We start from the raw sequence: 14,958 nt of genomic DNA, 5'->3' as shown, positions 1-14,958 counted from the left end.
ATGATGCTTTTCTAGTTTTGGAGTATTTTAAATCAATATCTCACTGAAACTGTCACATTATATACATGTGTTATTATTATTTTATGACTTTTAACTTTGAAGAATGAAAAAAATTTGATCTGTCTCTGTTTATATATGCATAAAACATTTTGCAATTTACATTCTAAATTTCTCTTGTAATTGTTAAAACATCTTGTAATCTAATAAGGAAAGTAACATGTATACTTTGGAAAATATTGCAAAGCATAAAAGAAATTGAAGAAATTAAGACCATGCCTACTTGGATGCAGTAGGGAATAAATGACTGGGTATATGTAAAACTGAGCAACACATCTGCTGATACTGAATATTCAATAAACTGAATTGGCATCTGTATTAGGGTTCTCTAGAGGGACAGAACTAATAGGATATTTTGTATATACATATGTACATGTATGTGTGTGTGTGTATATGCATACATATGGAGTTTACTAAGTATTAACTTACACAATCACAGGGTCCTGCAATAGGCTGTCTGCAAGCTGAGGAGCAAGGAGAGCCAGTGCGAATCCCAAAACTGAAGAACTTGGAGCCCGATGTTCAAGAACAGGAAGCATCCAGCATGGGAGAAAGATATAGGCTGGGAGGCTAGGCCAGTCTCTCTTTTTCACATTTTTTTGCCTGCTTTATATGCACTGGCAGCGGATTAGATTGTGCCCACCAGATTAAGGGTGGATCTGCCTTCTTCAGCCCACTGACTCAAATGTTAATGTCTTTTGGCAACACCCTCACAGACACACCCAGGATCAATACTTTGTATCCTTCAATCCAATCAAGTTGACACTCAGTATTATCCATCACAGGTCCACTGCTTGTCAACTTGAACCCATATATATCTCCTGAGATCATACATCATCTTCAAATAAAGACAATATTATAAGGTCATAATTATGCCTAACATAATACAGCTGTCCTTTGTACAACCGGAAATGCATCAATCCCCAGCCCAAATACTATTACATAAAGTTAATAATATTTAAATGCCCACATGATAAAGGAAAAGGAAATAAAGATATACACTTAGTACAAGCGTATACGTGTACAAACATGTTTTTAACAGAAGAAGGAGGAAATACTCATGATAATTACACTCCCCGTTTCTGCAGTGGTCTCATGGTAGTAGTTGGTATTGATGACTACCTTCTTCTACTACCCATTCTGTATTCCCTTTGCCTTCAGCAAGCACCTCAGCAGGTCGTGTTTTTTTTCCCTTGTGGAGTGACCCAAACATTCATTCCTGGGGAGCCTGGGCCATTTGTAGTCCTGCCTGGATTGGGCTCTTGTAGTTTCCCATTGACCTTAATCACAGGACATGGTAATACTAAGAGACACTCTAATGGATCTCCTGTATTCCATGCATACTCTTCTTTACCTCCATTGTGGATTAATAGACTGATTTCATCTTGATAGTCTGGGTCAGTCACCCCAGCCAACACAGTAACTCCCCTCTTAGCCTGTTGACTTAAAGGTAGGAGGAGCCCAAAGTGTCCAGGTGGCAATGTTAATGTCCAGTTTAATGGAATCGTTGTTGTCTCTCCTGGTGACAGCGTTCCTCCCTCTGGAACTAAGACCTCTAGGCTGGCAGAAGGTAATGTCGTGGGAACATTTTGCTAGTGGAAGGAAAAATTTTGCTAGTGGATCACTAGGGGTGATGGTGAGTGGTGCCACTTCCACTTCCACCGTTGATTCCTGAACCCGTGAATCCTGGTTATGGGAGAAACAGTACTATATATTGGATGCCGATTCAGAGCATACACAGCCTTCTAGAGAACTTTGCCCCGGCCCTGCAAAGTATTGTCACCTACTTGGCATTGCTATTGTGACTTCAAAAGGCCATTCCACCATCTGTCAATCCCGCTGCTTCAAGATGATGGGGAGCATGGCAAGACAAGTGAATTCCGTGAGCATGAGTGCATTGTCGCACTTCTTTATCCATAAAGTGAGTGCCTCGGTCAGAGGCAATGTTGTGTGGAATACCAAGACAGTGGAAAAGGCATTCCATGAGTCCACGGATGGTAGTCTTGGCAGAAGCATTGCGTGCAGAATAGGCAAACGCATATCTGGAGTAAGTGTCTATTCCAGTGAGGACAAACCTCTTCCCTTTCCATGATGGAAGAGGTCCAGTATAATCAACCTGCCACCAGGCAGCTGGGTGATAACCCCGAGGGATGGTGTCACATCGGGGGCTCAGTGTTGCTTGCTTCTGCTGGCAAATTGGGCACTCAGCAGTGGCTGTAGCCAGGTTAGCCTTGGAGGATGGAAGTTCATGTTGCTGAGCCCATGTGTAACCTCCATCCCTGCCACCACGGCCACTTTGTTCATGGGCCCACTGGGCAATGACAGGGGTGGCTGGGGAAAGAGGCTGAGTGGTGTCCACAGAATGGGTCATCCTGTCCACTTGATTATTAAAATCCTCCTCTGCTGAAGTAGCCTATTTGTGAGCACTCACATGGAATACAAATACCTTCCTGGTTTTTGATCACTCAGGTCCATTCGCATACCTTTTTCCCAGATTTCTTTGTCACCAATTTTCCAATCATGCTTCTTCCAAGTCCCTGGCCATCCAGCCAAAAACCCTTGGCTACAGCCCATGAATCACTATGTAATCACACATCTGGGCATTTCTCCTTCCATGCAAAGTGCACAACCAGGTGCACTGCTCAAAGTTCTGCCAACTGGGAAGATTTCCCTTCAGTGCTGTGCTTCAGAGGTATCCCAGAAAGAGGCTGTAGTGCTGCAGCTGTCCACTTTGGGGTGGTGCCTCCATATCCTGCAGAACCATCTGTGAACCAGGCCCTGGTTCTCTTCCTCTGCCAGCTGATCATAGGGAACTCCCGATGAAGGCATCTATGCAACCTGGGGAAGAGAAGGCAGGGTGGCAGGAGTGGAGACCATGGACGTTTGAGCCACTTCCTCATGTAACTTACTTGTGCCTTCAGGACCTGCTTAAACCCGATCACGTATATGCCACATTCATTTGATGATAGAGTGCTGCTGTGTACAGACCACTTTATGGCCAGATGGGTCAGAAAGCTCCCAGTTCATGATAGCCAGTTCAGGTTGCATGGTGACTTGACTCATAGTCAAACGTTCAGTTTCCACCAAAGCTCAGTAATGGGCCAAGAGCTCTCTCTCAAAAGGAGCGTAGTTATCTGTAGAAGATGGCAGGGCCTTGCTCCAAAATCCTAGAGGCCTCTGCTGTGATTCACCTATGGGGGCCTGGCAAAGTCTCCAGACAGCATCCCTAACTGCCACTGACATCTTAAGCACCATTGGATCTGCTGGGTCATATGGCCCAAGTGGCAGAACAGCTTGCACAGCAACCTGGACCTGTTGCAGAACCTTCTCCTGTTCTGGACGCCAGGCTGTTTTATTTGGTAAAGTGAATGATTGAAGGTCTTGGGGCTAAAATGGTCTGAACCTATTCTCAAACTTTAAATGGGTTAGAAACCTGGCTTGCTGGCATAGAGCCAGGCGTGGGATGTGAGTCCACTTTTGATAAGCAGAACTAGCACTGCGGGATGAACTGAATGCCGGGTTAAGGCACCCGATGCTGATGCTCATCAGACACCCCACTCTTGGTACCAAAATCTGTATTAGTCAGGGTTCTCTAGAGGGACAGAACTAATAGGAGATATATACAAATATAAAGGGAAGTTTATTAAATATTAACTCACGTGTTCACAAGGTTTCAAAATAGGCTGCCTACAAACTGAGGAGCAAGGAGAGCCAGTCCGAGCCCCCAAACTGGAGCACTTGGAGTCCGATGTTTGAGGGTGGGAAGCATCTAGCCTGAGAGAAAGATGTAGGCTGGGAGGCTAGGCCCATCTCTCTTTTTCACATTTTTCTGCCTGCTTTATATTCGCTGGCAGCTGATTAGATTGTGCCTGCGAGATTAAGGGTGGATCTGCCTTTCCCAGCCCACTGACTCAAATATTAATCTCTTTTGGAAACACCCTCACAGACATACCCAAGATCAATACTTTGTATCCTTCCATCCAATCAGGTTGACACTCAGTATTAACCACCACAGTGTCCAATTATTTCTTTAGATTGTAATACTCTTTTCCATTTAAATTGTATTTTCAGAAATATTTGATGTCAGTAGATATTTCTTGAAATGTGATTTCAATGATTATATCTGTGTTCATCTACGATGAATAATTTTTTAAATCTAAATTGTTTTTATTATAATCTTTTAATTTTTCTTTTTTAGAATTAGAATTTGAACACTAGAAGTGTATCATTGCAATTTTAAATTACATTTCATTTTCTTGTGAATTTGAACACTGTTTTATGATGATTGAATATATTTCTATAGGGTGTGTGCCTTTTTGTTTGAATTGTAAGAGCTCTTTATTTGTTAAGAACATTGACCCATTGTGTTTGATATTTGCACAGGTATTTCTAGATTTTTCTGTGCCTTTTAATTTTCATTATTATGTGTGTGCATTTGTGTGTGTGTGTGTTTGCGTGTATGTGCTTTAAAAGAGAGAGCAAGAGAGAGGATTTAGGGTTATTTGGGTTTTTGGTGTGTCTTCTGTTGCTACTATGATAAAGTCCTCTATCTGGGGATTTAAAAATATATGCCTATTTTTCTTAGAGTTTTTTTTTAACTTTAGTTCGCTTGAAAATATGTTAATGTATGGTATGGAGTAAAGATATTTTTTGAATAGTTAACCAGTTATTTCACCATAGTGTATTACTAATTATCTTTCCCATGTTTATTTGTAATACATTCTTTAACATATTGTCTTTTTAAAGTTGGTCATGTATTTTATATTTTTATATTTTTTAAAAGTGAAGAGTAATTATTTTTCAGAAGAATAATCATCAGACAATTCAGACAAGTTTTCCTGTAAGAGAAAGCTGTCATATTAAAATGCACACTTATTTTTTCAAATTATTTTATGTACTTTTGAAAGTAAATGGTTAGTTCAAACTCTTGATTGTTAATCTATCAGATGCTTGATGACATACCTCCCTCAGCAAAATAGTGTATTAACTATTTATTACAGACTGTGTTTATTGCAGACTATGGGTATTTTTGTTGATCTGTAGGATTCCTGACTAGCTGTTCACATATCCCACTTTTACCACGACACTACTTTCAAGATCATTAATTGCATCAGATATGGAGACAATATTAGGGGATTTTCTTCTTGAAAGAATGTTCCTATAAGTTACTAATTACCATGCTATGCCTTAATATGTTTTTGTAACTTTACAAATGAATATAAAGGTAACTATTTTTCCACTTTGTTTCCATCTTCTTGTTTTAGATAGTCATTTTTACTTGAAGGAAGCTGCTTCTACTTGGGAGTGGCAGGAGAAGTGAGAAAACCACATGGAAGACTCCCAGGATTTAAATGAACAATCAGTAAGTCTTCATTCTCAGTTTTGCTGGAAAAAAGTTGCGATAACACTACTGAAAATCATACGTAAAAGGGATATATTGTAAGAAGTAAGTTTGTCATTAAATATATTTTTAAATAATTTTTGAATTTTCTTTCAAAGACCATGAAACAGACTTGGAGATTTATGCTGTTTCTGCTTAATGAGGATGTCACATTTTGATGTCTTCCTTGATTTTCTACTTGGAAAGCCAGTGGTGGAAAGACTAGGGCGTTGAGATCATGATGCATGTTTTAGACAGTCTAAACAATTGTATACACTTCCTTTATTATTTTATTTCCGATATGCTGGATATTGCTGACTATCAGAAGTATAAAAGGAGAAAGTATGTCATTAGCATGCTTGTTGCTCATTTTAAGGAGGAAAGAAACCATAGTTCTCAAGGGCTTTTTGTATTTTACTAGATTCATTGCAGGACCAAGGATGCACCAGACTGACGGCAATACTTTGAAGATTCTGATTTCTCAAAGGGAAAGGCTCTTTGCAACCTTTCCTCCTAGCTTGCTAGTGGTGTCTCTGTGACAGTGGTTCTTTAGTGTGTGGAACTAGAGGCAATGGGAGGGCTTCCCTCACACCCCCACACCTTCACACTACTGGAAGCTGTCCTTTGAGCTGTTTTGCATACAGGCAACTCATGGTGCTACAAGTAACAAGACCTGTAGCTACTGAGAGTGTGTTCTGCAGTCTGATGTTGTTCTGTTTTTTTTTTTTTTTTTGATGCCATTCTTTATTAGCTTATGTGATCATGACCTAATCTTACAGTCAAATGTTTCTCCATCAGGCAACTGAGGAAAAGATACTCATATATAATAATGGGTTTTAGAAAAGGTACATGTGATGAGTTTAATTTTAAGACAGATGTATATTCTGGTGCCATTTGAAGTTAATTTGATTTGCTTTGTAGTGAATATTTTATTTAAAAGAAATGATAGCCATACCTTTAATTTGGATAGACATGACCATAGTCTAATTTCGTTATATATTATTATTTATTTCACATGGCATCATAGGAAAAATGTAACAAAAAGTTATAAAGTGAAAAAACTACAAAATCTGTCAAATCATAGAGATACATTCCTCTAGAATTGTGTGACTCCTTTAGTAAGGTAAACAGAAATGGCTATGGGAAGGCAAGGGTTTTAAAACTTTTAAAAATACTGGTTATTGACTGTAAATATTCACAGAATGGACTCTGGCAAAATGGAGGTTAGTCATCATGACTGTTGGAATCAGAGGTCTGTCTGTGTGACTATGGTGGAGTTGAATAGTTAGTAGTAAGTGTTGATAACATCTTAGTGGTGATGCTTCATTAAAGGAGTACTGTTGATCTGAACTTTGTTCTAATACACCGAGGGTCACATACAAGTGTGTGTGTATATGCAAGTATGTGTATGTATGTGTGTGTATATGTTAGAGTGACCAACGGTCTTTGTTTCCAGAGACTGAGGGGTTTCTAGGGACACAGAACTTTGAGTTCTAAAGCAGGCAGAGTTTGGGGAAAACCAGATGGTTGATTCTGTTAATTACTATAGGGTGTGTATATACTCAAGAAAGAATTTTATTTTCAATGCAGTTGAGAATGTATTTTTATGTCTAACACTAAAGTGACGTGTTATTAAAGATGCATCATATCACCGTTCACAAAATGAAGCACAGAACTTGTAAATCAGATATGGTGTCCTTCTAGTGATATTTTAAGGTCATGGAGCTCACTATTTCTTTTTGAAGTATGTTTTTAAAAGTTTCCAGTGATGCTAATGAGCAGTCAGGTTTGAGAACAGGAAATCTAGGGTGACCTGCCTACCCTCTCAGCTTGAACCCATTTGCTGAATTTAAATTTCAAACATGTAGACCAATGTATTCACCTCGCAAATGTGGAAAGAGATGCTTAGAACTGTTAAATGGCTTGCCCATATTGGCATGGCTGGTAAGAGGCAGAGTTGGGACTTCACACAGTTCTTCTGACTCCAAGTCCAAAGCTCTCTCCCTAACATCAACATGCCTCATTGCTTTTGGGTTATGCATATTATGGCATCTATAGAAATGTTGGAAAAAGAAAAAAAGAAAAGAAAAAGAGTCAGCCTTTTTACATGGAAGTGATTTATCTTTGAATGAAATCTTTAAATGACTCTAAATTTTGTGGAGTATATTAATGTCTCAAAATATTTTGAAAAATGATAAATTTATTAAGATATAGAACAAGTAGGGGTGGAATTAAAGTTCATAGTTCGGTGAAAGTGAATTTACACATATCGTTGCTATTTTGGTTCAAGGGGGATTCTTTGGGCGTAGACATAGCAGTAGGAGTCATTTATGGCACATGCACACTGCATCTAGCATTTTCCATATACTCTCTCCAGTTCTTACCATGTATCCCTTCATTGCAATTTTTAAGCTCACCGTTTTATAGATGAAACTATGACATAGAGAGTGTCACGGTCAAACAGCTGTTAAGTAGCAGAGATCAGAATTAAACCTACTTCTTTCTAGCTGGTCCCAAAACTTTTAATGGATTTTGCATGATACAACATAATATGGTAGTTAAGGTCATGAGCTATAAAATCAGATTTCCCTATCACTTAAATACTTTAAAGCCATTGGGAAATTACTTAAACTCTTCCTCCTCTATGGAGTGGAAGGATATTAAAAAGATGTTTTATGAAGTGCTTGCATATGCCTCACTTAGAGTAAACATTCAATAAATGTTAGCTACTGTCACAAATACCTGAGATATTCAGATGCTCTTTAATGATATTCATTCATTCTAGCATATCCAGCTACTGACCAGACATCCCTTCCTGGAAGTTCACAGGTCCACACACTCAGCAAATGAAAAATAAATTCACCAGCTCTCCTCCCCTCTCCCAGCTTTTCTCCTTTTGTCCTTTGTGCCGGTATTACTCATCTCAGTGTGATGGCATCATCAGCTACTGAATGGGTTATGGCAGAAAAGAGGTAGTAATCCTCCTTTTCTTCATCCCTCATCTCAAAGCTTTGTCCACTCTTAATGTTTAATGTCATTCAAAGCTATTCTTTTTGCTGGAGCTCCCTTAGTTTAGCTGAGATCTTTATTTTATCTCTTGACTTTCTTATTTTACTTTAAGTTGCTTCCAGAGTTGTCTTCCTAAAATACAACCCTGATCACATCACTACCCTCATTTTTATCCTTCACAAGCCCTTTCTTGCCTTCAAGGGAGAGGCTCAAGTGTGTCATCAAGCATACAGAGCTTAATGCTTATTTATTTCTTCAGGTTTTTTTTTTCCCTGGTTTCTGAATCTCCCAGGTTCTCTGAGGTCTCTATGCATTTGCAAGTGCTTTAACGTCTTCCCAGAGGGGTCTCTTTCCCACCAGGATAACCTGTGATTCTTGAAGACTCTGTTTAGGTTTCCATCCCTCTGAGCAGCCCTCTCAGACTACCTCCTTTCTTCTCACCCAATCAGCCCTTCTGGTTAGGGCCCTCTGCAGTGTGCTGCCATAACCCTTTGGCATTTACCCCTAACCCAGCACTTACCCAACAGGACTGAAACCCTATCTGTTTACTTGCCTATCTCACCACTAGATTATAAACTACTTAAGAGTAATGGTGGTTCTTGCTCATTTTGTACTCTTACTTCTTAGCATGATTCTTGCCAGTGTTCAGTAAATGTTTTCTTCAAAAGCTTTTATATACTTGTAGTGAGGTGTGTTAATAAGTAGCCTGACAAATTTTAGAAAGCCAAAATGTTATTCTCAGAGTAGATTACTTACTCATGAATTTATATTCCACTCACTTAAAAAATTGCATAGAAGGTCTAACATGAGTTTAACTGCATGTGACCAAAACAAAGTTCAGTCCTTCATTTTTCCTCTAGTATATCTGGCTCCTATTTGGCATTCTGGATTAGAGGATGTAGAGAATTTTAAGAGATAAGCAACTAAAAATAATATTTAGCTTTCATAAATTTATCTGCAATTCTATTTTAGAGTTTCATAATTCTTTAGAGTTGATTTAAGTTATAGCCAGTTGCAACTTAATACAGTTTTTAATGAAATGCTCTTGATAATAGAAATGGCTATGAATGTAGGTTATACCTAGCAATAGCTCCCTTCATACCATGAAATATATTGTATTTTTTGTATGTAAGCAGAGAATGAGCAATATGTATTAGTTTTATAGCTTCTATAGTATCCTTATAGATTGAGGTGTTTTATAATCCTATTTTCATGCTCCTGAATACTACTTCAGATTTTTTCTCATCTAAAACGTTCATATCAACGGGAGATGGAGTCTGGCCTAAATTAACGATCAAGCCAGCAGGTTTGAAAATAAATATGTTTTATTAGTGTTAAGTATTGTATGTTATAAAATAAAACATTAGTGAATATTAAGTAAAACTAAGTAAAATGGATGTTACAGTAGGATTGCTTTCCCTAAATGTTATGCATTAAGGGCCTGAACATTCGTATGTATTTCCACATTGTTACTAAATCAATTCACTTATATTGTTGGTGGCATGATTTTATTAGTGACATCTAAATTAACTCACATCCATTGGATCATGTTACGTATTGTATGATTGATTAATACCTCTGGAAATTCATTTCTATGTACATTTGTAGATATAATACATTTCTTTCAAAGCTATTCTATTTGTATTTAAGAAACATATTCATAGACGTTTCAGGAATACTTTTGGAAATTCGTTTCTACATACGTTTGTAGGTAAAAATTGTATGTATTTGCCTGCACCAAACATGCTAATTTAATAATGTCTATTAAAATTCTAGAACTAGTTTAGTAAATTAATTTATTTTTATCTCTCTCCCTTGTTTTTCTTTAGAGTACTCATGACTTTGATTATTCCTCAGATCTTTGTTCCTAGAGATCCCACAGTATTATCTTCGATTATAGCCAGTAGCCCATCTTTAAAATGTGTGTTCCTCTCTGTGTCAGATTTCTAACTATTGTATAGAATTGAATTTGCCATTAAACTTATCATCTGGACATAGAACTTCAGAACCACCAATTTCTGATGGTGTTTAAACACCATCAGAATATAATTATTTTGATTATAATTATTTTAATTTTCATTTAAATCATTTTTGTATTTTCATAATGTGACATTATCAAAATCCTAAAATCCTATTATTCTGTTGCTTTATTCTTGGGTACTCTAAACCAATTCGACCAGCAGGCATACTTGTACTGAATATCTTAAATACATTTTATTTAGATCTAAACAACGTTGGATTATTCTTTTGGAGGATCAAATTCTATATGGAAGAACTTGACCTTTAAACTAGTTAAAAGAATCTTGTTTACAACATGTAATTTTTATACTATCCAACTGAACAACATACTTCAGAGTTCTGTGGAATTCTGTTCAAAGCTCAGTTTCAGAATTACTGTTAACTCCAAATTGCCAGTTACAGCTTGACTTTGCAGTTATGTAATAGAGTACCTAAACTGAAGTTACAAAGTAGATATATTAAGTATATTTTAATGTTTAGTAATCACTAAGGCTTACTCTTTCATTTTAGGCATTTTAAAAATAATAGTTTTTTTTTTTTTTTTAATTTTTTTTTTTTTTTTTTTTTTTTTGAGACGGAGTCTCCCTCTGTTGACTACAGTGGTATAATCTCGGCTTACTGCAGCCTCTGCCTCCTGGGTTCAAGCGATTCTCTTGCCTCAGCCTCCTGAGTAGCTGGGACTACAGGCACGTGCCACAGCGACCAGCTAATTTTTTGTATTTTTAGTAGAGATGGGTTTTCACTCTGTTAGGCAGGATGATCTCGATCTCCTGATCTCGTGATCTGCCCGCCTCGGCCTCCCAAAGTGCTGGAATTACAGGTGTGAGCCACCACGCCCGGCCAATAGTAGTTTTATTGAGATGTCATTTTCATACAATACAGCTCACCCACAAAGTGTACAATTCAGTGATTTCTAGGGTATTCATAGAGATGTACAATTATTACCACAGTTTTAGAGATTTTTTAATCAGTTGAAAAAGAGATCTCATGCCCATTAGTACACTCCCTATTCCCCCGACTAGCACCCCTCAGCCCTAGACAAGCACCAGTCCACTTTCTCTCTCTATGGATTTGTCTATTCTTGACCTTTCGTATAAATTGAGTCATACAATATGAGAACTTTTGTGGCTTGCTTTTTATATGTGACATAATATTTGCAAGGTTCATCCATGTTGTAGCATGAATCAGTACTTAATTCCTTTTTATTGCCAAAAAATGTTCCATTGTATGGAGGCACTTCTATTTATACTCTTTAAATAGAAAGAATATAAATTTGCCCGTATTTTATGAGGTTACTTCTTTATTTACGATTGTGTTTTAAGAGTACTGTCTATATTCTAGATAAAAGTCCTTCACCAGATCTACACGTTTCAAAGGATATCTCCCATTATGTGGGTTGTCTTTTCACTTTCTTGATAGTGTCCTTTGATGCACAGAAGTTTTAAATTTGAGTCCAGTTTATCTATTTTTTTCTTTTGTCACTTGTGCTTTTAGTGTTGTGTGTAGGAAATCTGTGCTTAACTCAGGGTCACAAAGATTTACTCCTATGATTTCATTTCTTTATGAGTTCTCATCTGTAAGCGAGAACATGTGATGTTTGACTTTCTATATCTGAGTTGCTTCACTTAAGATAATGGCCTTCACAAATATTTACTCCTATGATTTCTTATATGAATTTTATAGTTTTCAATAGCTTTAGCTCTTATATTTAGGTCTTCAGTTCATTTTGAGTTAAATTTTATTGAGGAAGATTTTTAATTTCAATTTTATTTTAGATTTCAGGGGTACATGTGCAGGTTTGTGACATGGGTATATTGTGTGACACTTAGGTTTGGGGTACGATTGATGCCAGCACCTAGGTTGTGAGAATAATACCCAACCGGTAAGTGTTCAGCCCTTGTTCCTCTTCCTCCCTTCCACTTCTAGTAGTTCCCACTGTCTTGTTTCTGTCTCTATGTCCGTGTTTCCTCACCGCTTAGCTCTCACATCTAAGTGAGAACATGTGGTATTTGTTTTTTTGTTCCTGTATTGATTCACTTAGGACAATGGCCTCCAGCTGCATCCATGTGGCTGCAAAGGAGAGGATTTCATTTTTTTTTATGGCTGTATAGTATCCCATGGTGTATGTAAACCACATTTTCTTTATCCATTCCATTGTGGTGGGCACCTAAGTTGGTTCCATGTCTTTGCTATTGTGAATAATGTCTTTTTGATAGAATGGTTTATTTTCCTTTGGGTCTATAACCAGTGGTAGGATTGCTGGGTCAAATGGTAGTTCTGTTTAAAGTTCTTTGAAAAATCTCCAACCTGCTTCCACAGTGGTTGAACTAACTTACATTCCCACCAACAGTATATAAGTGTTTCCTTTTTTCTGCAGCCTTGCCAACATCTGTTATGTTTTGACTGGTTAATAATAGCCATTCTGAGTTGTGTGAGATGGTATTTCGTTGTGGTTCTGATTTGCACTTCTCTGGTCATTAGTGATGTTAAGCAGGCAGTTGTTCATGTTTGTTGGCCGCTTGTATGTCCTCTTGAGAAGTGTCTGGTCATATCCTTTTCCTACTTTTAAGTATTTTTTTAACTCTTGAGTTTTTATATTTTTGTGTGAGTTTATGAAAATTCAGCACAAGATTTCATTAATTATTATCTTCTATGGCCTTCTAAAATTATAATTTGATTTGTTAAAACTTTTTCTCAAATCTTAGAATACATATGATATATATGTGTATATATGTATATATGGAGAGCCTCATATTATGCAGAATATGGATTATGATTGTATGCCACTTGCCAAGATCTGGAGACTAAGTATTACGTTTTCTTCTGTCACGTGTGATCAGCTGGTAGCAGGGGCTTGTGTTGAGAAGGAACCTATGGCTACATCCTAGCTCATTGGAAAAGTAACGTTATCAATTTGGTGTGATTTGCCATGGACTTGGTAAGAAAGAAGGGTAGCACCAAGCCTCATACCTGCTAATTCTGGGCTGATGAGTTGTCAAGATCCCTGGGAAGTTGCTGGATGGTATAGATATAAATAAGAGCTATGATATCTTTGGGTACCAAAAGTCTTGTATCTGAACTTACAAGTTACATATTGTTATCTAATAATTCTACCTTATAAATTAAAATGAAAATAATTTATGCCAGGCGCGGTGGCTCATGCCTGTAATTCTGGCACTTTGGGAGGCTGAGGCAGGTGGATCACCTGAGGTCAGGAGTTCGAGACCAGCCTGGCCAACAAGGCGAAACCCCGTATCTACTAAAAATACAAAAATTAACTGGGCCTGGTGACGCATACCTGTAGTCCCAGCTACTTGGAAGGCCGAGGCATGAGAATTACTTGAACCCGGGAAGCAGAGGTTGCAGTGAGCCGAGATTGTGCCAGTGTGCTCCATGCTGAGTGACAGAGCAAGATTCTGTCTCAATAATAATAATAATTTTAAAAAATAAAAAATAAAATGAAAATATTTTTTGTGCTAGAAGTATAATCTATTTCTTTGATGGTTTAATAGTTTTGAGAAATAGAAAACATTCATAAACATAGTGCTATTTCTGCTATAAGGTATACAACAAATGGAAAAATTCACTGATGAAAAAAGTTAACGTTCATTGATAGAGGTACCATGCTAAGTGCTTTATGCAACTCATGTCACTAAATCTCATAACGGCCCTTTGTGGAGGCTCTGTCATAACCCCAGTGTGAAGAAAAGTACACTGAAGCAGAGTTTAGGTGTCTTATTCAGGGTTGTGCGAGCTTGGAAGCTATGCTGATGGAATATGAACTCACATAGTCTTTATTCCGGAATCCATAGTTTTTTTTTTTTTTTTTTTTTTTTTAAATATGTAAGTTTAAGGGGTACAAGTGTGGTTTTGTTACATGGATATATTGCATGGTGATGAAGTCTGGGTTTTCAATGTAACCATCATTCGAACAGTGTGTATTGTAACCATTAAGTAATTTCTCATCCCTCACTCCCACCCACCTTCCTACCCTTCCAGGTCTCCAGTGACCATTATCCTACTCTGTTTCCATGTGTACATATTATTTAGCTCCCATTTATGAGTGCGAACATGTGATATTAAACTTTCTGTATCTGAGTTGTTTCACTTCAGATAATGGCCTTCAGTTCCATCCATGCTGCTACAAAAGACACAATTTCATGTTAAACACATGAACTCACCTGCTTCTATCAGCTTACATGATTTTCAGACCCTTCAGTCCACTTGGTGTCATAAAGTATGTATTAAAACTCAACATGATCTTAGATTATTTATATGGAAATTGAACAATTTTAAATATGGGTTTGAGTGAGAAATTTAAATTACTCCACTGTGATTACAGATTAAATGTATAAGCTTCATTAATCGCATATCTTGGCTCACTGCAACCTCCACCTCCTGGGTTCAAGTGATTTTCCTGTCTCAGCCTCCCTAGTAGCTGGGACTACAGGTGCACACCGCCACAACAGAATAATTTTTTGTAATTTTAGTGG

The 14,958-nt window shown here is 37.5% G+C and overlaps 1 protein-coding gene across 16 annotated transcripts in view; it reads left to right on the top strand.

The window, feature by feature from the left end:
- EYA4 (EYA transcriptional coactivator and phosphatase 4) overlaps positions 1 to 14,958 on the top strand; it is a 284,622-nt gene that overhangs the window by 28,404 nt on the left and 241,260 nt on the right. For 15 of the 16 annotated variants that reach the window (XM_031667426.1, XM_031667424.1, XM_031667425.1 and 12 more), the window contains exon 2: positions 5,322 to 5,419. In XM_031667426.1, the coding sequence (XP_031523286.1) occupies positions 5,387 to 5,419 (33 nt within the window). In that variant the 5' untranslated portion in view covers positions 5,322 to 5,386. Of the gene's footprint in view, positions 1 to 5,321; positions 5,504 to 14,958 lie in introns of all 16 variants that reach the window. The other variant, XM_031667421.1, reaches the window with a different exon arrangement.

The sequence above is a fragment of the Papio anubis genome, chromosome 6 (genome assembly GCF_008728515.1).
Source record: "Papio anubis isolate 15944 chromosome 6, Panubis1.0, whole genome shotgun sequence".
Classification (NCBI taxonomy): Eukaryota; Metazoa; Chordata; class Mammalia; order Primates; family Cercopithecidae; genus Papio; species Papio anubis.
This window is presented reverse-complemented; position numbering and strand designations above follow the sequence as displayed.